The sequence below is a fragment of the Euprymna scolopes genome, chromosome 30 (genome assembly GCF_053919585.1).
Source record: "Euprymna scolopes isolate OS-2025 chromosome 30, ASM5391958v1, whole genome shotgun sequence".
Classification (NCBI taxonomy): domain Eukaryota; kingdom Metazoa; phylum Mollusca; class Cephalopoda; order Sepiida; family Sepiolidae; genus Euprymna; species Euprymna scolopes.
The window spans coordinates 76700809-76726036 of record NC_136511.1 but is presented as its reverse complement, the minus strand read 5'-3'; the positions used below and the strand labels follow the sequence as shown (position 1 = coordinate 76726036).

At 34.8% G+C, this 25228-nt stretch overlaps 1 protein-coding gene across 4 annotated transcripts in view; it reads left to right on the top strand.

Moving 5' to 3' along the window:
• The window catches only part of LOC145254845 (E3 ubiquitin-protein ligase MARCHF6-like), a 114946-nt gene that overhangs the window by 84344 nt on the left and 5374 nt on the right, over positions 1-25228 (top strand). For all 4 annotated transcript variants that reach the window (XM_080113682.1, XM_080113684.1, XM_080113683.1 and 1 more), the window contains 10 exons: positions 5989-6192; positions 8272-8322; positions 10099-10383; positions 11704-11901; positions 13266-13335; positions 14413-14594; positions 18582-18716; positions 20259-20348; positions 20674-20806; positions 23008-23143. In XM_080113682.1, coding sequence (XP_079969808.1) covers positions 5989-6192; positions 8272-8322; positions 10099-10383; positions 11704-11901; positions 13266-13335; positions 14413-14594; positions 18582-18716; positions 20259-20348; positions 20674-20806; positions 23008-23143 — 1484 coding nt within the window. The remainder of the gene's footprint in view (positions 1-5988; positions 6193-8271; positions 8323-10098; positions 10384-11703; positions 11902-13265; positions 13336-14412; positions 14595-18581; positions 18717-20258; positions 20349-20673; positions 20807-23007; positions 23144-25228) is intronic.

Genomic DNA, 25228 nt, shown 5'->3' with positions numbered 1-25228 from the left:
CGTGGCAGGTTTTTTTCACACTTTATTTTCCACCTTCACCTCAAGGCTTCGGGTTCGATCCTACCTACCTACCAAAACTTTTTTTTTAACCCCTCCCCAACACAAACACTCAGACAATGATTTTGGTAAATATTCAGATACGTTACAACAGCACACCGACCACTCTAATTTGTTTTTTTAGGGGTAATCGAGGTTTCTGACAACGAATCTGATACTCAAACCGGGGCAAATTTACCGTTTGTATGGTACCCACAAACTACTTTGTGTTTGTGCCCCCAATGTAAACAGTAAAATCTGCGAAAAATGTTAAATGGTGTTCTATTGGTAAATGTCGGTGCGTTACTTTTTGAAAATTTGAAAATTCTATGTTCCAAGGAAAAAAAAAACAATTAAATTACCCCCCCCCTCTCCCCAACTTGGAGTGCTTTCCTTTTCTTGTTTTATTTCTTTTTCAGCTAATTTTAAATTTTCCTCACAAAAAGTGCTATAATGTATTTTTGAAAATTAGAAAATTCTATGTTCTGGAAAAAAAAAATTAAATTACATCCTGCACCCTCCCCCCCAACTTGGTGTGCAAAATTTTCCACAGAAGATTGGTACGCCATGTGAGAAGGCAGTTTGCTAGGTGAAGCAAGCTGCCGTTTATGCTGCTGCGCGTGTAGTGTAAACGGAAGCTGTAAAATGGCAGAAAGTAGTTTGTGAGTTCAGGGGTCAATACCATGCAAACGGGAAATTTGCCCCCGGTTTAAATATCAGATTTGTTGTCAGCGAGTAGTCTTTTTTTTGCATTTAAACAGGGTTTTGAGATTTTGGCGGCTTTTTTGTCCCTCGGTCCTCATTTTCAATGAGTGATTTTCTGATACAGGTTGAAGAAAAAGCTGCTTTCCTGGTCGGTAGTACTTCGTGAACAGTAGCCTGAGATGTTATAAATTTTTCTGTTTCTATGTCTATCCTTGTGGCCATGTCACTAGTAAGGGTGCTGAAGGTAAAGGTTTCATTTGGGCTGACATTATCCGCCTGATAGACAGGGACACAAACCTTGGATTAACCACCAAGGAGGCTGTCCTATCAGCAGGTGCAAAGTACTGGGGCTGCTGTATTGCCATTTGGTGAATGGATTCTAGACCATGCAGTAGTTTCTGGTGGGGCCTCTCGATGCTATACTAGTGAGTAATTGTTACAAAAAAAAACTTCCTGTCTTTTTCTCTCTTACTTTCCCTCTCTGTCCTGCTCTAACCAAGTCTGTCAACCTGTTCCACAAATCCCAAAACCTCAACATGAAATATCTAAAAAAAAACAAAAAAAAAACACAAATAAACTAGAACCCCATCCTCCAACGTAGACCCCTACTACCATGTCTCCTTCTCCAACATCAGGGGTCTACGTTCCAACCTTCAAGAGATTGAAACCCAATTACAGGAGACAAAACCAGACATATTCTTTCTAAATGAAACTGGCAAAGAGCCGACCACTTCTAGATTAGTTCATAATTAAAGGATACTCTAACTTAAGATCTAAATCTGACCCTCAAGATCGCCATGGACATGGAATATGCGCCTACATTAAAGATGGCTTTCTGTGTGGTAGGGATATCTCCAGAGAAGACCCTAATTTACCTTATGTGTGCTTCCGGGTTGCACTAGCTTACACCACTGCATTTATATTTATATAGTTTTATCGCCCCCACAACAGCGGGGTTACTATCTTTAAGAGTATATCTGAGAAAATTGACCACATCCTGTCTGCTCATCCTTCGGCTAAATTCACATTTGCTGTGACTTCAATGTCCATAATTTGGAATGGCTGACCCACTCAAATAAGACAGATGATGAGGGGAGGTTCTGTCATGATTTTGCCATTGCCTCTGACCTCACTCAGATTGTTCACGAACCCACCCATGTGCCCGATACTACCGGTCAGTATGCAAGCCTTCTAGACCTTTTTCTCACAACTTCCCCTGAGCTATGTTCATGTTCAGTTCTCTCCTCTGGGATCCTCCGACCACTCCGTTGTATCAGTTATGATAGAAATGAAATGTAATAAGTCTTCAGATGTACCTCTTCACCGTACTGTATACCGATACTCTATGGCTGACTGGGATAGCTTCTGTACATTCATATCTGATCTACTTCTGCATTCCATGTTTAAAAAGGATGTGTTCTCTATAGTATCAGACCTGACCGAATGGTTAATAGTAGGCATAGATCAATTCATACCATCCAAAAAATTCCAACAAAAACCTAACAGCCAGCCATAATTCTCCCCAGAATGTGCTGCTGCCACCGCACACAGAAATCACTATTTCCATAGCTACTAACGTAATAGATGTACTGAGACTAAAGCTGCTTTCAGGACTGCCAGCAACCACTGTAAAAGAGTAATAAAAAATGACAGCTATATGCTCAGTCTGTTAAATCCAAAGTAGCTGAGCAGCGGCTTGGTTCCCACCAGTTTTGGCAAAGAGCAAACAGGATCCTGAACAGAAGCGTGCATTCTATCCCAATCATCATCAATGGACTTGAGGTCATCTCGTCAGCATCAGACAAGGCCAAACTATTTGCCAAGAACTTTGCAGCTAATTCTACCCTATGTGACGAAGGCTATCAACTCTCCATATTTCCTCCTATAACAGACAACACACTATGCAACATACAAATATCTGTGCATGGTGTTAACACACTAATCAAGAACCTTGATTCCAGTAAAGCAACTAGCCCAGACAGCATTCCAATTATAGTGTTGAAAAAGCTTCAACCAGAACTTGCCCCCATATTTACAAAACTGTTTAAGCGTTGCCTAAAGAAGAAGTGCTTCCCAACACCCTGGAAAACCTCATCAGTATGCCCTGTATTTAAGAATTCAGGTGATGTCCTCTCCTCTCAGTACAGACCAATAAGTCTCCTGTGTGTCATGAGTAAGCTGCTCGGATCCATATTAAATAGAGAAGTAGTTAACCACCTCAGCAGAAATAACGTTCTTAGTGACATGCAATATGGTTTCTGTTCTGCTAGATTGCTAATGGTTATATCTCATAGGATTAGTGAATCTCTTGACAAAGGCTTCCTTTATAGGGCAATTGCTTTTGACATATTAAAAGCCTTCCATAAGGTATGGCATAAGGGTCTACTTCACAAGATTTCCAGCTGCGGTATAACTGGAAATGTTTTCTCAATTATTAAATCATTTCTCTCTGATAGGCTCATATGGACAGAAATCAGAGACCCAGAGTATTAATGCTGGAGTCCCTCAGGGGTTCATCCTGGGCCCAACTCTCTTCGTGATCTACATCAATGATCTCCCAAAACACATACTTAAATCAATTGTTGACATCTATGCTGATGACACGACTATCTATGGCAACACATCAAAGGCCATAAATGACTCTCCCTTCTGATCTTGAGTGCGTGGTACAGTGGGGTAAGAGGTGGCTGGTTACTTTTAATGCATCTAAAACCAAGCTCCTATCTTTACATCATCAATGCTCTCGTCCCCATCTGGTATCAATTGAAATGGATGGCTTTCGTCTTGGGGAGGCTCCATGTTTTGATAAGCTTGTGGGTTTGGAACTCTTAACAAATTGTTTGCACATATTGAAACTATGTAGATTTGCAAAAGGATTTCATTTTATGATGATACTATTGATGTTCTCCCTCACCAAAGAATTAAATATAAAAGGAAAACCTATCACAGGAAATAAGTTTATCGGCAAACAAATGTATAGGAAGTTGTTCACCAAGGCACACAAAGGGCATCTTAAATAGGATTGGTAATAAAGATGTGACTGGGGCAATAGGTCAAATATACAGGTTGATATATTTAATTTAGGGACAGTTTTAGGAATGGCAGTGATGTGCAAATGACAGGGACAGTTATTTATTTTTAATTTTTTTTTTTTTTTTTACACATAGGCGATACCACTTATCAAGGCCGATAGGCCACTCAAGGATAAGGGTTAAAGAGTATAGAGTAGTCAAAAGGACAATATAGTAATCGATAGTAATGGAAGTTTGGTAAATTTGTTAACTTAAGTGGAACGGCTCATCAGAAACTTGTTCACGTTGGACTTGAAGACAACCATATTATAGACAGCTGGAAAGCAGGAAACGGAAGACAATTCCACAGGCATGCAGTTCTAAGAAAGAAGCTTTGATCATGGAATCTACGCTTAGGTTTCGGCACAGATAAAGAGTGTGAGGAATTATTGATAGTGTTTTCAGCTAGACGAGTGTTTCTTATGAAAGTTTAGCGAGGGGGGACCATAGATTGAAGCTCAGTTGAACACTTTCCATGAAAATAACGGTACAGCAGAGACAAACTCGCAACATCTCTTCTGTAAGATAGAGGTTGCAGCGGAGAGAAAAGGGCATCTCCCACCAGGCCACAAAGTCTATTTTGAACCCTATCAAGGCAGGACAAATCTTTTCTAACAGCTCCTGCCCATATGTGGCAACAGTATTCCATCCTTGGACGTATCTGGCTCTTATATAGATAGAGAATTGCATCAGCAGTGAGATATCTACTGGATCGATAGAAGGATCCGACCATTTTTCCAGCACCTTGGCAACAGATTTGATGTATATATTCCATTTAAGATCAGGAGTAAAGGTCAAGCCCAGAAGCTTGTCAAAACTTGAGGCCTCCCCAAGACGAGAGCCATTCATTTAAAGGATCAGAATGTTGATGATGTAAAGATAGAAGCTTGGTTTTAGATGCATTAAAAGTAACCAGCCACTCCTCTCCCCATTGTACAATGTGATCAAGATCAGAGGAGAGAGAATCGGAGAGAACTTGATCGTTTACTGTCTTAGATGTGCTACCATAGATGGTAGTGTTGTCAGCAAAAATAATTACGAATGATGTAAGGATGTGATTTGGAAGATCATTAATGTAGATCAGGAAAAGAGTTGGGCCCAGGACGGACCCCTGAGGGACTCCAGCATTTGTACTGTGAGCTTCTGATTTTTGCCCATCAACTACTACTCTTATGAACCTATCAGAGAGAAATGATTTAATAATTGAGAAGACATTTCCAGCTATACCATAGCTGGAGATCTTGTGAAGTAAACCTTTATGCCATACCCTATCAAAGGCCTTTGATATGTCAAAAGCAATTGCCCTAGAAGCAAGTTTTGGCTCTGAGCAGATGGGGAGATGAATTGATCAGCTGACTGATGAATGTGGCCTCAGTTGAAAACTAAGGTGTTGATGTTAGTGTTTTGAGGGTCTGCAATTGTGTCACATATGCACCCAGAATGCAACTGGTATCTAAGGAATGTGTCGGATTTTGTATTTTCTCTTGCATTGTTTTTTAAGATTTTTTTATCTATAATATGAATCTCGCCTGTGTTTAAATATATGTATGTTTGTATGTCTACCTAAAACTTTCGACAGAGGCAACAAATTTTCACAAGATCGGTATCAATTTTGATGCTCAACCCTTTGGGCGACAAATATCGAAAAATTGGCCAAAAACATTTATTCCTTCACCCTCAACTGAGCACTTTTTTACAGGGAAGGGTCACTTTTTTTGCGGATATTTTCGAAAGTCATCCTGTCTTTTTGATTATCTAGCCTTAATTTAAACCTATGTCACTTCCAGTTTGGTGATGGGCGCATCAGCAAAGACGTCAGGTTTCTTTTTCATATTCTTTTTCTCCTTTGCGGTACTGGTTCGAGCCTGCCTGCCTACTACCACTTTTTTTTTTTTTGGCTCAACACACCCCCAAACACCCGGGCAATGCCAAGCACCCAGGCTAGTTTTTTTATGATTGTGAAAATGTGCTCATCTCTATGGCAGTCCCTAATGTGTGAGACATGGTCAAAAATGAAGACAATAAGGAAGTAATCTATGGCACACAAAGTTGGATAGGCGATTGTTGTCTAGCAAGAGAGCACATGGTTCCACATTTTTTTATGATTTCATGAGTGTTAACTATTCTATATTTTTACACCGTTTACTTTTTTAATTTTTCTTTCAAAATTTTTCAGGCAATGTTTGATGCCACTCTCAAAGACAGAAAGAATAGTTTCAATTTGGCTCCTGGTACCTCCATGTTTGTTCACTGGCTTGTTGGAATGGTTTATGTATTTTATTTTGCCTCCTTCATCCTTCTTCTCAGAGAAGTGTTAAGACCAGGCGTATTGTGGTTCTTAAGAAACCTGAATGATCCAGAATTTAATCCTATCCAAGAGGTAAGATTTTTTATTTTTTTCATAAAATATAAAATTTATCGCAAACACCTTGTATATTATTTATTCATTACGGACAATTATCCCCATCTTTTTTAGTTGCTGTTTCACAACGTTTTAGTCAACTATTTCTCTGGCTTTCGTCAAGTGTTTACCGCTGCAGGATAGGAACTCTGAATCTCCTAACTACAGGCCCTGTTGGTGGGGCATTAGAATACGCCGACTGCCCCCCTGCAGAGGGTAGAAGTCCCTCAATGGGGGTCCTGGATATGACCTTAAACTATATCCAGTGGTGAGGCCCCAGCTTGTGGGCTTTGGGGAGTGTGGAGCCACCCTTTAATTACCATTGCTCCCAGGTCCACTCTGACCCGGAGTGGTAGTACCTGTTAGGGTCCCAACTATGGGTAAATAGAAAACGACATGAAAACGACAAATATATTCTATTAAAAAAATTTTTCTTCCGAATCTTTGGATTCGGCATTAAATAACCCGAAAAGGGTTGATATGCCGTAAAACAAAAACAACCAACCTAACTACATCCTCAGCAATTATTGCCTTCCATAGTTGCCGTCCATGGAAGGCAGTAATTGCTTAGGATGCAATTAGGAGCTTTGGAGTTCTTATTTTGCCGCAGTAAACATCTGACGAAGGCCAGAAGAATAGTTGTCCGAAACATTATGAAACAACAACTAAAAACGATGGGGATAATAGTCCGCAATGAATAAATAATACAAATTACTTCTCTCAATAAGAATTTCAATTAATTAAATCATATTCCTTGTATATTTATTCATGGCTGCCATTCAGTCTTGAAAGACAATGGATATCTCCTGTAAGGATGGCTGCACATGTAATTATGATGCAAGAGTTGTGCCATCTCCAACCACTTCTTTACATATATTTACATGTTTGTATAATTGTTTTTGAGAAATAAGACAGTGCTCAATTATATTTATGAATGGGTGATATGGTTTTTATTTCATATCATACTATTCAATAATTCGATCATCTATTGATACCTTCAGTTTCATGGCTGCACAGGAAATTTCTGATTTGAGCAAAAAATTACATATCTACCGAATAATACACTTTTGTCAAAGGTTCAATCCTCAGTGCGGGTAACACTCAAAATACGATTGTGAATTACTTAGGATATCTACCCAGTCATGACTGCTGAAACAAAAGCATGCTACCATTGTGGATTAAATAAAGGGGTTCCGTTTGAAATTCCATACAGATTCTTGAGTTCAACAAGATACACCTGGAGACGGTTGGAGTTTATATTGACTGAAACATGAATATAGCACTTGAGATGAGAACATTCGTCCGACTAATATGAATTATCAAAAATTCAGATACATATGAAGATGTTTTTGTTTTCTTTATTGGTCCCCGACAAAAGGAGGGTGAAGTGGATCTGTAAATTCAATCTGTTCGTCTGTCCGCATTTTTCTCAATAACTACGCTTTGGAATTTTTTGAAATTTTGTACAAACATTACCCCCCCCCCCGGTGCCTTTCGGGTTAAAATGCCTAAAATTGACGCTTTTGTGCTTATTAAAAAAAATTGATCCCTTGAATTTTTATAAAACTTTCTGAAAAGTGGTTACTAACTGATTTCTATATGATTTTGTTTGTCTATACTTTGCGATAATTCTTGGGTGTGCCCCAGGGGCTCCTTTAGGGCTAATAAAAACACTCCATTTTTGGGACTATTTTAGCATATTTGTCCAAAATTTTCCGTGTATGTCTATTTCTTAGCAGTTTCGCATGGTGCTGCACTCAAATTTAAATATGTTAAGGCCTTGGGAACTTTTGGAGCTAAATGGAGCGGGGGGGGAGGCAAATGATGGACTTAGTCATTTCTTTTTTTGCATAGTACAGAACTCAAATTTACATATGTTAAGGCCTAAAACTGCACCGTTTGTTCATTTTCACCAGGATTTGGCATCCCCTTTGGGGGCTAAATGTAGGGGGGGGGATGTTGAACTTGCTTTTATTTTTATGCCTTGTTCACTGTACAATCACGGGGGACCATGCATACTTCATTTGTCTCTAATTGTTTTTGTTTTATTTCTTTCAGATGATTCATTTACCGGTGTATAGACATGTTCGCAGATTCATTGCTTCTGTTGTAAGTTCTTCCACTTATTCTTTTCTGTAAATAAAAAACAAAGCATGTTCTACTTATTAGAAGTCTTGTTGTTAGAAAATGTCCAGATTACAAGTGTTACAATAATAGTTATTTTTAAATTAAACTTCTTAGTGATCACTGATGTGTATGGAATGTGTGACTTGTTTGTGTTCTGTTGTCGCATTTGTTCTTTGCCTAATTTGGAGGAGGAGAAACGCTTTTAAACTGAAGCAGTTATTGAAGATGTCTTTTTAACCATGGAAAAATCATGAAGTAAATACTAGTGATGGGATGATTCCAATATTTTTATGGATTGCCGTACAATTACTGATTCTGTTTAAAATTTCCAATTTTAATATAATTACTGATTTTGATTCTTTTAAAATCTCTAAATATTAAACTATTTTTCCTTTTTAAATTTTCTAATTACCATAAAAATCTTTGTAATATATGCATATATTTTCACAAATATAAAAATATGCTTGTGAGGGGAGTAATGGATACATTTTATTTTTATTGGTAGTTTAAAAATTAATACATATTAATAAAGAAAACAATTAAAAAAAACCCAATCATTTTTGGCATAGGAAAAATAGGCACTAATTTTTATGATAATGATATGCCAAAAAGTTCAGATTTCAATTCATCATCCCAGCACTAGTGAATATGCTATAAAACTTGTGGAAAATTGATCCACATTAATTCTGATAATAGAAATGTTAGGTGCATAATTGATAATTTTTTTTTTTTTTTTTTTTTTTTTTTTTACATAGGCGTCACCACTTATCAAGGCCGATAGGCCACTCAAGGATAAGGGTTAAAGAGTGTAGAGTAGTCAAAAGGACAATATAGTAATCGATAGTAATGGAAGTTCGGTAAATTTGTTAACTTAAGTGGAACGGCTCATCAGAAACTTGTTCACGTTGGACTTACAGACAACCATATTATAGACAGCTGGAAAGCAGGAAATGGAAGACAATTCCACAGGCGTGCAGTTCTAAGAAAGAAGCTTTGATCATGGAATCTATGTTTAGGTTTTGGCACAGATAAAGAGTGGGGAATTATTGATAATGTTTTCAGCTAGTCGAGTGTTTCTTCTGCAAATGAAGTCATAACGACTGGTTAGGAAATAAATAAATTGAGGGTGTGATTGTTATATTGAGTATTGATCGTGGTTATGTAGAAGTAGGATATGCCATGCTTGTTTAATGTCCGTCAATTATATTAAAATAATCCATAAATAATCCATTGTAATCAACCAATCAAATCATTGTAAGTATGAAAACATAAACTGAAGGAAGATGTTGATATTTATAGTTATAATCGGTGGAAGATATCACAAAATTAAAAAAAAAAAATGAAACCATGATAGTCTGAGCTAAAAAAGAAAATGTATCCAATGAAGAAGGGTTGGTGATTGATGGATAGTGTTATTAGACAATTGTGCATGAGTAACAATTATACTGACTTCCTCTAAGTATGACTAATTCGTGAGAGTCAGGTAGTTCAGGGTTAATGTAGGAAATTCTTAATTCAAATTAAACTACTGATAATTTCTAGAAAACATGCAACAATTATTAACAGGAAGCATGATCATATTGGAATTATGTCTAGCATGTCATTATAGTCCTATGGTGACTGAATTTATAGGAGAAAAATCGACATTATACAAAATAAAATGTTTCATAATTTTCAAATAGAGCAAACATTTCTATATCGTATTGTTTCTTTACTGAGAGGTCATAGATCTAATATACTTATTTTCCTTTGTTCCAGGTAATATTTGGTAGTACTGTGCTGCTGATGCTTTGGTTGCCAGTTCGTGTCATCCGAAGAGTGATGCCCAGCTTCTTACCATATAATGCTGTCTTGAACAGTGATGCTGCCATGAGTGAATTATCCTTGGAATTGCTTCTGCTTCAAGTTGTCTTACCTGCCTTGCTTGAACAGGGTCATACCCGCGCTTGGTTGAAGGGTGTTGTTCGAGGATGGACAATCGGAATGGCCTGGGTACTTGATTTCAGGTCATATCTCATTGGCGACATTCCACTATCAGAACAGGTAATGTTCTCAAATTCATAAATAACATTTACATATTAGTACGTATATATTAATACTGTAGTACCTTTAACGTACGTACGTGTCGTGGTTTCCATATTATAAATTATTCAATTAGGAGATCCTATTTATTAAAAAGGCTGATAGGTGATAACATACTACGAACATTAAATTATTAGTATATAGATATGCTAATTTAATGTTCATAATGTTACCACCTTATATCCTCCTTTTTAATAAATAGGATCTCCCGATCACCAAAGATGCAATATAAAAAAAAAAATTTTTTTTTTTTTTTAAATGACGTTGCTTATGGGCTGTACGTGAAACTAAAATACACCTTTTTGGTCTTCTAGCTAGGATCCAAGAGTAGTATCTGTTCTGTCTAAAGATGATGTAATGATATCGTGAGGTTTCCGTTCACGCTAGGCATCCATACAATAGAAATGTCACAGACTCCTATAAGGATATTGGAGATAAACTGTCTTAACCAGATATATTCTGACACTACATTAACCAGATTACTTGGATAAATACTTGCACAGTTTTAACAAAAGGGCTACAATAATATTGCGAGGTCTCCATTCACACTGCACATCCACAGAATACCCAACAGCAATATATTACATATGAAAGATGCCGTTGTGGAATTTCCACGGGTCTTAATTATTTCATTATTGAGTTATATACTTGGTTTTTGTCCAAAATTCCCCTTATATGGAAAAAAACAAATAAAGAAAAATGTGTATTATGTACATATTTTCTGAAATGAAAATATATTTTAAAAATATCACGTGAATTGATCGAGTCGTTATGTTTATAAGAAAATGAAATTTTATGAGTAGCAGAAGTGCAGCCGTCTTGTCCATCATTTTGAAAACAGAAAAAATGAAGAGAAGTAAATCCATAATTAAAACTTATAAAATTTATCTTGTAATGCCTACTAATTTCCATGTATCACGTAAAAGTTTTGAAGTTGTTCTTAGTTGCATTTTGTGCTGTGCACTCACTACACATACACACAAGGAACCTGTCACATGACCTTCATAAAAAGAAAGTCTTCCCATAATCTCATTTATTTGTTGACATCACAGTGGTTGATGCTGTCTTCTAAGAAAACTTCAAAATTTCTGAAATTTTCTGTTATTTATATGGGGTTAATAAAGGTTCTCCAATGATTTTTTTCCTGTTGACTCTCACAATACCAATTTTGTCAGTGTTCGTCTTGTGTGTGAAAAGTTTTTGGCAGACATACAAACACGCACACACATTTTGCCTTTTACATATTAGAAGATATAATTTTTCTCTCTCTTGTTTTTATAGGATAATATAATCCAGGGGGATCAACCACCAGTACCTGTTGCCAATGGAGCCCCTGCTGCAGCCCCACCACCTGCAGCAGCTCCAGCTCCTGCTCCACAGGCTCAAGCTGGTCTTGGAGCTGCCCATCAGGCAATGCTGCAAGGTGGAGGACCCACTGGATTCCAAGCATACAAAAGACCTTCCTTTTTCACAATACGTGTGAGTACACCTTTTTGCTTTCATTTCGTATCATACATTCATATTGTTTCGAAGATCTTTATACATGGAAAGATTGAATATCAGTTTTCATAACTGCAACCATCTATATATTAATACTTTTCCGTCTTCAGTCTTTATTTATAAACTAAAAAAGCTCTGCATCCAATAGCCAACGATCCTTCACTCTAATTCATCCATCTACACGCAAGTACCTAAATTGACAACAAGTCTAGATTCTGCCATACAGTAGTGAAGTGTGAGAGTGTAAGCCACCTGACATCCAGTTATAAGGTTCTCCTGGAAAAGGGCGGCTAGGGATTTTTTATCAATGGCCTCAAAAATCAACAGATTAGAGCATTCTTGTAATGACCTGGACCCTGTCAATTGAGGTGTAGTGCTGTTGATGGGATTACCTAGGCACTTTTGAAGGTCAGAGTGCCTCTCCTTGGGGGTGCTGACTTCTCAATTCTAATTACTGACCCTTCTTACAGTGGGAGAGAACTAAATACCTACTATACAATGCAACACGAAGTGTGTAAATATCGCCACTGAACCATCTGTAAAAATTTGAATATCAAATGTAGCGGCAAGTTCTGGGAACATATACCAGACAGAACAGTTGGAAATAAGTCGTACTCCATCCATTATGACTATGCAATTCCTATAGCTACGTATTTAGAAAACAGCTATTAAACTTGACATATTGATATGGGACAAGGAGAAAGAAGCAATCTTAAAATTTTTTGTCCGCAATGATGTTTGCTTAAAGATCTGAGAGGGCAAAAATAACAAAATACCAAGCTCTTATGTACACCATGAAAAGAAACTGGAATCTTAGATCTCCATCATTCCAGTAATTTATAGGAGTAACCGAACTCATGAAAAAGAATTAAAAAAACAAAAAAAAAACCCTGGTGAATATACCTGGTGAACCAAGTGCAAGAGAGATAATACAAACAATTGCACTTAAAGGATCAGTTAAAATTTTTAAAAGATGAGATAGAAAGTAAATGTCTGGTGTCTGGTTGGATGCCCTATCCCCAGCTCGAACAAAATAAGAAAGTAAAAAGGATAAAACATGTTATAAACGATATATGCAAAAAAGGTATGGCCATCTGACAGTTTTCTTACCAAATTTTTAATGTCAAACCCAAATAGCAGTCCATCTGATATATTAATACTTGATTCCTTTCCTTTTCTGATGTGACTCTAAATTAATGGACATTGCAATAAAGTGTCTATCAAAAACCTGTCCGAGGTGATACTGAAACATGTAGTTTGTTATATTTATGTTAGTTTCTCAGGTAGTAACAACTGCCATTTCTATAGTACATGTAATTATTTGCCTTTCTTTCCTGTTTTAGGTTTTTCTGCTTGTTGTTTTTATGTGCATCACATTATTCACTGCCAGTTTGGTGTCTTTAGTTGTGCCAGGTAAGTCGACTAACATTTCCCTTTTTTTTTTATATGCTGATTTCGTCATCTATAATATAAAAGCGAAAATGTGTGTGTGTTTATGCATTTTTTGTGTATGTCTGCCAAAGGCTTTTTTCGGGGGGGGGGGGCTTATGGTGGTCACTCATTCTTAGAACTTTTTATGTACTGTCTAAATTATAATATTTACGAAGGGAGGTTGCGTCTATCTTTTATTTGAACAACTTTACACGCTATTTTCGCAATATTTTTTAGTCTACATGTGTTCCTTTGGCTTTTCAGTATAAAAGTGAAACTGAATCCGTAGCATAAACAGCAATAAGGTTTGATCAATGCTGGAGAAACTCCTTATATCAGACAATTGCTATTCATTTAGACACTCCCCTTTTTATGAGGAGCTGGTCCCCCCACGTCTTGGGGAAACAAAACCAAAAAAACTGCCCCGTAGCAAAAGTTAAGTGCAGAATTTCATTCCCTTTATGGCATGATGTTTGACCTCATAAAGTTCACGCGCCTGTCATTTAACTTTTTAATTCTAAATACCTGTTTGTCTACACTAACTCTTATTGTTGGCACTCTTCCGTCTTAATATATGATGGAGAATTGTGCCTGAAGGTTGTCAGGTTGAGTGGTGCAGCTGTTGCTGTGACTGAGCAGACCTATGCAGGAGCGGCACATTCTGTTCCACTTCCTGCAAGGGTACCCTTTGTCAGGCCTTGCCGATGCTGATGCTGCCCTCTTGCGCCTGCCTCTTCTCTCCTCCCACTCTTCATTTCTTCTCTCCTCGCTCAGTTGGACACACTTCTGGGCTTTTACCCTCAAAGAATCACTGTCTGCAGTGTAAGATTCGAGGCCAGCAGGGTTGATGTTGCCAGATTTTAAGTTCCTTTTGCACACATCCTTAAAACTGAGGAGTGGTCTACCAGTTGGTCTGCTGTTTTTGACATGTTTGTTGAAGATTTCCAGTATAGCACCCTCATTTGATTAATTTTTAATAATAATTCTTTAATTTTGATGCTTTCCCTCATTTGTTTTTCCTGTTTTCATAGAGATTGACTTCAATGTAAATCGTTTCAGTTTTCATTGGTCGCAAACTGATGGGCCTATGGATGGGTGATGCTAAAATCCATGAACTTTACACGGCCGCCTGTGGCCTTTATATTTGTTGGCTGCTACTAAGAATCGCCACTGTGCTCTACAATTGGATTCCTCAGGGAACTGCTGTCATCATTAAGAAGCTAAAAGAATGGGCCATTTTGGTATGTGTACAGTTTCATCATCTTCCTCGTTTGTCATTTTGTAAAAAAAACATTTGAGCTGCTACTCAGAGTAGTACTCTTTCCTGTTGAAATTTAGTAGATAATGTCTTTTTCTTTCTTCTTACAACCTCTTTCTCACAGAAGAAACAATGTAAATCCATCTCTGCACTAGCATTATTTTTTATAGCAAGTCATCTCATCTAGCTTCAATTTATGCCCCTATCGATAAAACATTCACAACAAACACTTGTCTATCTACAATCATTGTCAACAATTTCCCCTACTATTTAGCTCTGCCTAAAACTAAAAAATTTCTTTCTTAGAACTACTCATCTCTGGAACACTGTACCATAGGGCTGCTTTCTAGCTGATTATAACATGATTGTTTTCAAGCCTTATATAAACAAGTTTCTGTTGAGCCGTGCTCTTAAATAAACAATCATTACGGTGTTGTCTCGCTGGCAACCTCAGACTCATTAACCTTTATCCTCAAGTGACATTTGGGCCTTGATAAGTGGTGCCTTCCTCCCTAAGTAGAAACAAAAAAATATGTAGCCTGTATGCAAAAAATGTAATGAAATGACAGGTAGATGGAGAGATGATAATCAGTTCGTACACAAGAAGTGGAAGACAATGGAAATGGATGAGAACTCTGATATGGAGGAGGAATAGGGTATTCAGTCTTTAAACAATTTTTATAAATTTATTAGCATAACGTTTGAAGTTGGAAATCGCTGAAATTATATGTTATTTATTTATTTATTTTTTTTGAGGGGGAGAATCTTTTGAGATGAGGCTTCATAATTTGTGTATACATTTTCTTTTTTTTTTTACTGAACTGTTATCCTCATCTGCATAGTTGTTTCATCACATTTTGGCCAACTATTCCTCTATCCTCCTTCAGGTGGTTAACCACAACGAGACCCGTGGCACAATGGATAGAGGCGTTAAGTCTCTACAGTTGCAGGTGAGCAGTCTCTGAAGGTAGCGGTTTCAATCTTACACAAAGCAAGCCAGAAGATGAGTTAGCCAGAAGTTGGTGAGATGACAACAATTATGGAAGAAAGTAATTGCTAAGGATACAGTTACAAGCCTCTGCATTCCTATCTCATCATGGTTAATTACTTGAAGAAGGCCAGAGGATGAGTTGGCTGAAACATTGTGAAACAACAACTATGAAGATGAGGATAACAGTTTGAAAAAAAGAATACACAAATCTTTAAAATGTTTAAATATGGTTGTAGAAAATGTTTCGTCAGTTTTGTCGGCCTACTGTCTTCTTTCGTCAAGAATAAATGTTTATGAACTGATCATTTTTGTTTCTGTCTAATACAATGCAATTTCATATAATCCTGATCTTTCTACTACAGGTTGGAAATGAATTAATTTTTCTAATTCATTATTGGAATAAAAAAATGATTATTAAAATTTTAATAACTGATTAATATGCAAAAAGTATTATTTTGATACCGTCTAAAAACACCCTGTATGTAAGGTTTGTTACATTGGAGCACAAGGAAGAACTGGTGTTCATGTGATAGTGAGAATTAGGAATAGATAGATGCGGGCAAAAATAGGGGGACCTAGTTTTGAAAGCCGATTTAAGATAATTAATTTGTAGGTTTCCGACTACTTTTTGATTGTATTTGAAAGATTAGAGACTAAACTTAATTTCCTAATGGAAAAAAAATATTTGTACATGTGAAAAAAAAAAAGTTATGAAAAATATTTTCATAGCGAGTTAACCAATTTAGCTAAATTTTGAAATGAAATAAATTCATTGTAAAAATCATTTTAAAAGATAAATATAGTTTTCTGGATCTATTTCAAAGATAATTAGTAAAGTAAAATCCCAAGATATTGAATTAAATAAAAAAAAAAAACCCACCTTATTTGGGCAAAAATAACTTAATTAGCCCTCAAAAAGCAAGTACCATTACCATTCGCCAAAAACACAACAAACTAAAAAAAAAATGTAAACATGATTATAAGGAGACCCAAAATTTCAGCCAATCGAAACGCTGTTTCAAAATGAAGTCATGATAGTAATAAGGGGGTAGTAATAAGATTTCTTTTTTTTTTTCCCAGACGTGCCTCCATACATTCCTATTCTGAACGTTTGTATCAATTTTTATCATTTTTTAATTCAATTATTTTTTATGTTCCTGTTTTTAAATTTATTTTTTTTTAGTTATTGTTTGAGATTATATAAAAATTGTTACGCCGAAAGTTTCACATTCTTGCAAGCAAGGAAATTATTAAAATCTTGCATGTAAAAATTATAATAGCAAAAATATTTCTACTTTTTTTTTAAAATTAGATTTGTAATTTAAAAAAAAAAGTAGAAATATTTTTGCTATTATAATTTTTTTCAGTGTGAAAATATTAAATAAACAATGCTTAATTCAATGGTAATATCGGTAGTTCGAGAAATTCATTTTTCTTTGAGCTATATTGAATTAATTAATACAGACTTTAGGGTTTTTTTTCGTAATGTTCCTGTAAAAATTTTATTTTTATTGTTACAAATTACGATGCTTTATTTATATAAAAAAAGCAAAATTAAATTCTTGCATTTTTTATTTACTACTGAAAACCATAACTTTCGTTAAGGTATTTTTTGTTTAAACAAAATAATACATTTCCACTAAGATTTAAATAAAAATAATTAGTTCATTATATTCCGCAATCATTATTTGATAAATACTGAAAATTTCATTACAATTGGTTAATTTCCTGATTTTTGGTGAATTTTTAGGTAAAGGGAGGGCTCAAAATGTTTATACATTTTGAGTTTCGGCATTCATTTTGCCTGTACCTAGTAATAGAGTACATTCAGAGAATTTGTCATTATTAATAGTGATGAGATAATTCCAAAATTGATATCAATTTACAAACAAGTATTGATTTTGTCCTAAATTCCCAATTTCGATACAAGTACCGATTCTAGTTTTAAAATTTCTAAATATTTAATTAAATATTTGATGCTTCTTGAAAATGTTCAAATGATTCTAACCCCCCCCCCCCAACACCACTCCTGTGTAATGTCTGCATATACTTTGCAAAAGGGAAAAAAAAAAAATCTGCCTTCCCTCTATGAAAGATTTTTCATATTTTTCACCCAATTATAAGGATTTGGGAGGTTATTATAGTAGGGCTCTGACAACAGCATATTCTTTTCATTTTTTGACTCTCGAGTATATATCCGACACAGTTAATCAACTGAGAACTACATCACTCTATATAAAAGCATAAGATATCAACGGATACACACTCGAGTCAAAACAATAAAAAGAATATGCTGTTGTCATAGCCCTAGTTATTAGATTGCTTTTCTTTACTTTAAAAAGAAAAACAAGTAATACTGTAAATATTAACAAATTTGTAGATTAACACTTTTAGCTAACCCCACCTCCAATTTTTTTCTTTGTTAGATGGTCATGTGGATGAAAGAAAAAAAAAATTTAATTTTCAAGTAGGAAATCAGTTTTATGTATAAATTTAACATAAAAGATGAGAACATTCTAACTTGAGTTATTCACAATTTTTTTTTTTTTTTTTTACCACTAAGCTTATCTAATATAAATAAATTTGACTCTGGGAATTAATGAGAAGTCTAGGAATGGGATTTATAATCTACACTTTTGTGGCTCTTAGTCTTGTGTTGTAAATAAACAACTTCTGATAAATAATGCGTTCGTTTCATTTTTATTGTCTAGAAAAAAATTGCAAAATATATTTTTGGAACCAGAAATTTGATTCAAATTTTTTCCGATACCCTATGAAGTTTTTTTTTTCTTTACTTTTTTAATTTTTGATTCCGAATTCTCGTCCCAACATTAATTACTAAACATCACTATATCATTCAATTTCTATTTTGTTATATAAAGTTGTGTCAACCGATATTTTAAATTTTAATTTTGTTTTGTTGCAGTTGTTTATGGCTTGAAATAATGTATTTTTACTGTTTATTTTGTTTCTTTTCAGGCTTTGGAGTCTTTAACAATTGCTACTTTCTTATTGGGAGTGATTCCATTGCTGTTGGGAATGCTGTTTGAACTTGTCATTGTGGTCCCTCTTCGGGTTCCGCTTGACCAAACACCTTTGTACTTTCCATGGCAGGTGAGTTCTATTTTAATTCAAATATGTATTTTCTACTAACTGTAACTTTTGTGTTCACATTTCTAAATTTATGTAACGTTTTTCTAAACTTTTGTAATGTTTCTTTTTTTTTTTACCGATTCTCTTTTTGTAACATTTTCTAAACTTATTTAATGTTGTACACGTGTTAATATGTAGAGACCCAACATGTTGTAGACTCCATTGCAAAAGAGACAAAGACAAAGAATAGGAAAGAAATTCAACTGTTTCCAGTTTTGACTTTACCCCAGTCTGCGCACATTCTTTTTATAATTTTTTTCTTCTTCCTGCTGTGACGTTGCTTCACACACAGCTCGGTCATATGCATACAGCTGTCATATGCGCGTCTGCACACTTACACTTATACAGAAAAAGAAATAAAATTTTAGTTGTAAGGTCAACTCCTATCATATTCTTGAATTTGAAATTAGAATTATCCTTTTTGTGTTTTTATTTTTAGGTGATTATTTGAAAACTAGTGAATACCCTCTCTAAAAAATAGATGAAAAAATATGCTTTGGCAGTATTTGCACTGATATTAATATAAAATCATAGCATAATGACAATAATTTCAATTTTCATTTATAAATTATAATTCTGATGTTATATAAAAAAAATACTAATATAAAAAAAAATTTCATTTATAAATTATAATATCTGATGTTATAAAAAGAACATCAACTGTTTCATTTTTATTTAGAATGAATGAATCTTTAGAAGTAGCAAGGTTAGTTTGATTTACTGCAGCAGAACTCTGAGATATGGCGTTAAAAATTAGTAACAAAATACAGTACAGTATATAAGACACATGTATATAAGCAAATAACATTTTTTTTTTCTTAGCAATACACACGGACGATAAAACGCTTTGGATAATTACGGATTTCATGGGGGTTCTGCTAAAATCATCATATTTTAAAAACCAAAGCACCTTAAGTCCTCAAAATACCACAGTTTTGTTCGAAGATGAATACACTTTCAAATGAATTAATAAATAATAATGTACATTATATATTTTAAGAGTTTTAAGCAAATAAAGTGATAACACATGTTAACATGATAAAACAGTGTTTTCGGTAAGATTTTGTAATGACCCCCCCCCCCCTCCCGATTTGTAAATGGTTGTACTGCGTTTCTCTTAAGAATTTCGTCATGAAATTTGGAAATTAACTAGAAGAGATATCCCTTTTAATAGATTCGGGTGTCTGAGATTCTTTTGTTTTTCTACTTGAGAAGAACATGCTTAAAGTGTGCCAACATTTTGGTTAATAAGCAAAATCACACGACATCAGGTTAAATTTGGTCGCCATTTTGTTCAGATTTTTCTTATTCACATAATGTTGACACATTTCAAGCATCTTTTTCTCAAGTTACATGCATGATAATAAATGGATTTTAACTTGACCTGATTCAGCAAAAACAACATAAAACTATTTTTAATATCTATACAGAATTTTTCTCGCATTTTGCTCTAGGATCGACATATATATATATATATATATATTATTATTTTTTTTTTTTAAGGACTGGGCTCTGGGAGTTCTCCATGCCAAAATAGTCTGTGCTATAACCATGATGGGGCCTCATTGGTGGTTAAAAAGAGCTATTGAACAGGTAAGTTTTGCTCTCCTTTATTTATTAATTTCAACATTTAAAATTATTCTTGAAAACATTTCTTTGAGTCTTTTTCTTAATGCTTCTTTTTCTTTGATTTTTTTTTTTTTTTTTTTTTTTTTTCAAGAATTGATTTTTAATTTTTAAATTTAAAACAGTTTCTACTATAAAAAACAAAACAAAAAAAACCCCTCATAATATTCACCCTTATTCAACTGTCAATCTATTCATCTCATTAACATGTACCCTCTAATGACTTTCAGTCCCGATAAGTAGGGACTCATTATTAAAAACAAAAGAATTTAATGTCTTTTATTTCTTGTAGGTTTATAACGATGGCTTCCGAAATATGAACGTCGGTTTTATCCTGTTTAAATTATGTGCTCCAGTAATTGCTGCACTTGGTATGGCTCTTGCCTTGCCATATGTGATAAGCAAAACTATCGTTCCAGCTTTGGGTAAGTAAAAATAAAACTTTTTTTTCTCTTTTCTTTTTTTTTTTTTCCAAGTAAATGCAAGTCTTTTTCATTTATTTAATCTGTTACCATTAAAACCGCAACACATTAGTCTTCTGAAATGTATGCATAGTAAAGAGCAAGGAGCCAAACACATTTGTATGCCTAATTTTCATAACTATTTCTTTAACCTCAAGACTAGTACCAGGATGGAATTCACCTGGTGTAATTGAGATAGTTGTGTAACTCCAGCTTGACACTCCCAGTAGCTGCAATGATGTAGGGTTGTGTGGGCCAACTGTTTCCATTAGTTTTTGCTCCTTCGATCATTTCGGATGAATTTCTTCCACAGTTAATGGTCCTGGATATGACCTTAAACTATATCCGATGGTGAGGCCCCAGCTTGCGGGCTTTGGGGAGTGTAGACCCACCCTTTAATTGCCATTGCTCCCAGGTCCACTCTGACCCAGAGTGGTAGTACCTGTTAGGGTCCCAACTATGGGTTGAATAGAAACCGACTTGAAAAACAAATATATTCTATTAAAAAAGTTTTCTTCAAAATCACTGGATTCCGCATTAAATAACCTGAAAAGGGTTGATATACTGTAAACCAACCAACCAATCCACAGTTACCAATTTTGTGTGTTGTCATCTGGGTGTTTTTTCTGTGTCACCCATACAATTTGGCAGAGATAGAGGGATTGGACTCTCCCAGGGCATGCTCCCATCATTTAAAACTACACATGCAGATAAAAATATAGGATTCTTTTTGGCAATTAATGTTTCTTTTCATATAAAAAGTAGCTTGGGTGTTCGGGTGTTTGGCTTGAACCCGTGCTGTGAAGGCAGAAAAAGTGAAAGAAAATCTGATGTCTTAACCGATATCTCCATGATGCGACTGGAAGTAAAAAGCATTGAAATTAACCAAAGTCAGTCCAACAGTGACGATGACTTTCTAAAATGTCAAAAAAAAAACCCAAAAAGTTTTTTGCAAGGCATACAACCATACATACGTACATACATTTAAACAGACTGGTGAGATTTATATAATAGAAAATCACGGTGTGTTTATTTTTTAATGGGTTTTTATAAGGTACTTATACACTGCAATTTTCATTTAAAATATCAATAGTGAAAAAAGTATTTTTATCATGTATTTTCAACATAAAAGTTTTTGTTGATAAGTATATTTTTTTTATTAATTATTTAATTTAGGGTAAAATCCTCCTGGGTTTACTTTCCACGTTAAGGTAACCATTCTAAGGTTAAACAGCTTATAATGAATCGATGTTGGGTGTTATTCATTTGTAATTGTCTTAAGTATCTACATATATGTAAATAGGATTTTGTTATTTGCTTGAAGCATTATGCATAGTTTGTAAAGTGTTGTCTGAAGTTCATGATGATGCAGTTTGGTAAAAAAAAAAACAAAAAAAAAACACTGGATATAGACATAGTAAACAGTAAATGTTAGTATTAAAAGATGTAAATTTTTTAGTATAAATTATTTATTTACTAACCTAATGTGTTTAACCAAGATAATATCAGTTATGTTTTTTGAATTTTTGAGGTAAACGTCATCTTTAGAAAAAAAGGGGGCAAAAATATGTGCAACCACTCAAGTGGAGTGTTTTGTTAGGAACTGGAAGTTATATGATGTCTGTTGCATTAGGTTCACAAACAATAATTAAGTTTGTTATTTTAATTGGAATTCATTGAGATGAGTATTTTTATTTATTGCGGACTTTCATCCTCATCTTTCTTAGTTGTTTCAAGATGTTTTGGCTTACTTGGCCAAATTGTAGTGAGACGACAACTATGGATGGCAGTAATTGCTGAGAATGCAGTTAGGAGATTCAGAGTTCCTATCCCATCGTGGTTATCACCTGACGAAGGCCAGAGGAATAGTTGGCCAAAACGTCATGAAACAACTAAGAAAAATGAGGATAATAGTCCACAATAAATAAATTAATAATTAAGTTATTTAAGTGTGATGCGATTTTGTCAAAAAAAAAAAAACATTGGATAAAAGCAAAACATGAAATGTCCACTCAGTTTGTTTGTCAAGTATTCTATTTTTCCCAATTTTGTCACAATTTTTTTTTTTTTTTTTTTTTTTTAAACAAAAAGCTAATTTCTGCTAAATCACTAGAAACTTCTATCAGACACCTAGGCTTTATTATAATAATCTTTTTTCTTTTCAGGTTTTGATCCCAGTGTCCAGAATTTGGTCCTTCGAAGGATCTATCCTACTCTTCTAGCTACTATCATCATGACTGTAGCTAGCATATTCCAAGCGCGACAATTTAAACGACTTTATGAACATATTAAGAATGATAAGTAAGTATCTGGAATTTGAAACAATTGTATACAAATGTTGCCTTCATTTGAAAGCTTCACTTGCAACAATTCTTTCTAGTGAAGCACATGTAGTCTATTATATAAATGACAATTTTCTGTATTTGTTAAACTAAAAGTCAAAACTACAAAACAAAAACCTACAAAGTTGGTATATTGTAGTTCACTGTTGCTCTAGGTGAATAATATTCATTCACTGAGGGTCAACTGGACCGGGTTTTCATTAGTGGAAGATTTTCTTTTTCGAATTCACTTCAGACAGTGAAGGTTGTCTGACTTGCTATTTGCTTTTCAATGTAACTCTTTCTAATGCTTTCAAATTTTTTTTTTTTTTTTATTGCAATAGGATAATTAAAGATTGAACTAAAATAGTGAGATAAAAAACGAAGTCGTTTCTGATAACCTAAATAAAAAACATCAACTGTTTGCTTTTTTTTTTCTTTTCATTTTTTTTAGTTTTTAGGGTTTGAGCAGGTAGTCCTTAAAAAACAATGATGCCATACTTTTTAACATCAAAAGAGAGCGTGTGAACATGCACCATATGCATTCACTGTTGTGATCATCTACACTTTGTTCCGGGCCAAGACGATTCATCAATCTAGTCCACGCAACAAGAATTCTCCATTCAAAGCAAAACACAACTCCAATTTATCTATATTATATTTCTCTTAGTCTTTCTGTTTGTTCGTTCCTACTTTTTCTCTGAAACCTGGATGGACCTTTGTTATAAGGTGCAGCGAACTAAGTGTTATGGTATCTGTTCAATGCACAGTTAGGGATTAGTATTTAATGCAAAAATAAGCATACATTTATTGGCATAAAAAGCACTCATTCTAAATCAACGAGCTATAACTTTTGCCTGTTTTTAATAGGCTAATAAGTTTTGTTTACTAGTGGAACCTGTGGAAATTCCATAGGGGACTCGTTCATATGTAATATATTGATGTTCGCATTCTGCAGATGTTCAGTGTAAATGAAGATGTTCTGATATCATTGTAGCTTTTTTGTTAAAACTGCAAAAGTATTTATCTAAGCTGGCACAAACGAGCCTGATCATAAAGTACACTTAAATATATTTTAATTATTGCAGATTTTGTATATATTATTACAGTTAATGTTCTATCGAGTTTTATATATTACTAGTGGGGGGGTACTCGGTGTTGCCCGGGTATTTGTAGGTGTGTGTATGGGGGGGGGGTAATTAATAATCCTGCTTAAATATTATAAAAAAGACGATGTAAAAAAAAAGAAACCAAAACGGAGAAAAATGGCATAAATAAACCTGTGTTTGGGGGGGGGGGGTAAACTAAAGAATAAGCGAAGTAATAAAAAAAAACGTTTGGTCGGGAGGAGGGATTGAACCCGGAAGCTTTGATGCGGAGGTGGAAACCAATGCCAATACTTAACGGTCTCCACCACGAATGAGAGTAATTGATTAATGTGTTAAAAAAAAAAAGCTAAAAGAGGTTTGATTGACAGGACGACGCTAAATGAGGTCATCGCGGGATCATTATTTTTAGTTTTCACTTTCCCCAGATGATGGTGGGAAGGGGGGGGGGAAAGCAGAGCGAAAGCCGAGAACCCAACGTTTTTTTCACTGTATTTATACTATAATGCAGGACAAACCGAGCACAAAGCGAAATAGCGCGAATCTCATAAAAGTCGATGTAAATAAATCTAGAGACGACCCGCGTTCCCAAATCCTACATATTATGATATAGGACCCATATAAACAGTTTTAAGCGATAGTAACGAACCCGCGGGCCGTGTGCGAGAAAAGCCTTTTGAAGACATACATGAAATGGTCACACACATTTTGCCTTTTATCTATATAAAGTTGCGATTTCCAAAATAAAAAAAATATATCCATATAACTTGGGTGCATTAGCTTGAATGGAACCTGAAATAAAAACTGATGAGATGAAAAAAAAAAAAATGTATGTATGTGTGTGTGTATATATATATATATATATATATTTATTTATATATTATACTAGCAAAAGTACCTGTGTATGACTGGGTTCAAAAACAGCCTACAGAAAATGGACTCTGATTTATGAAAGTACT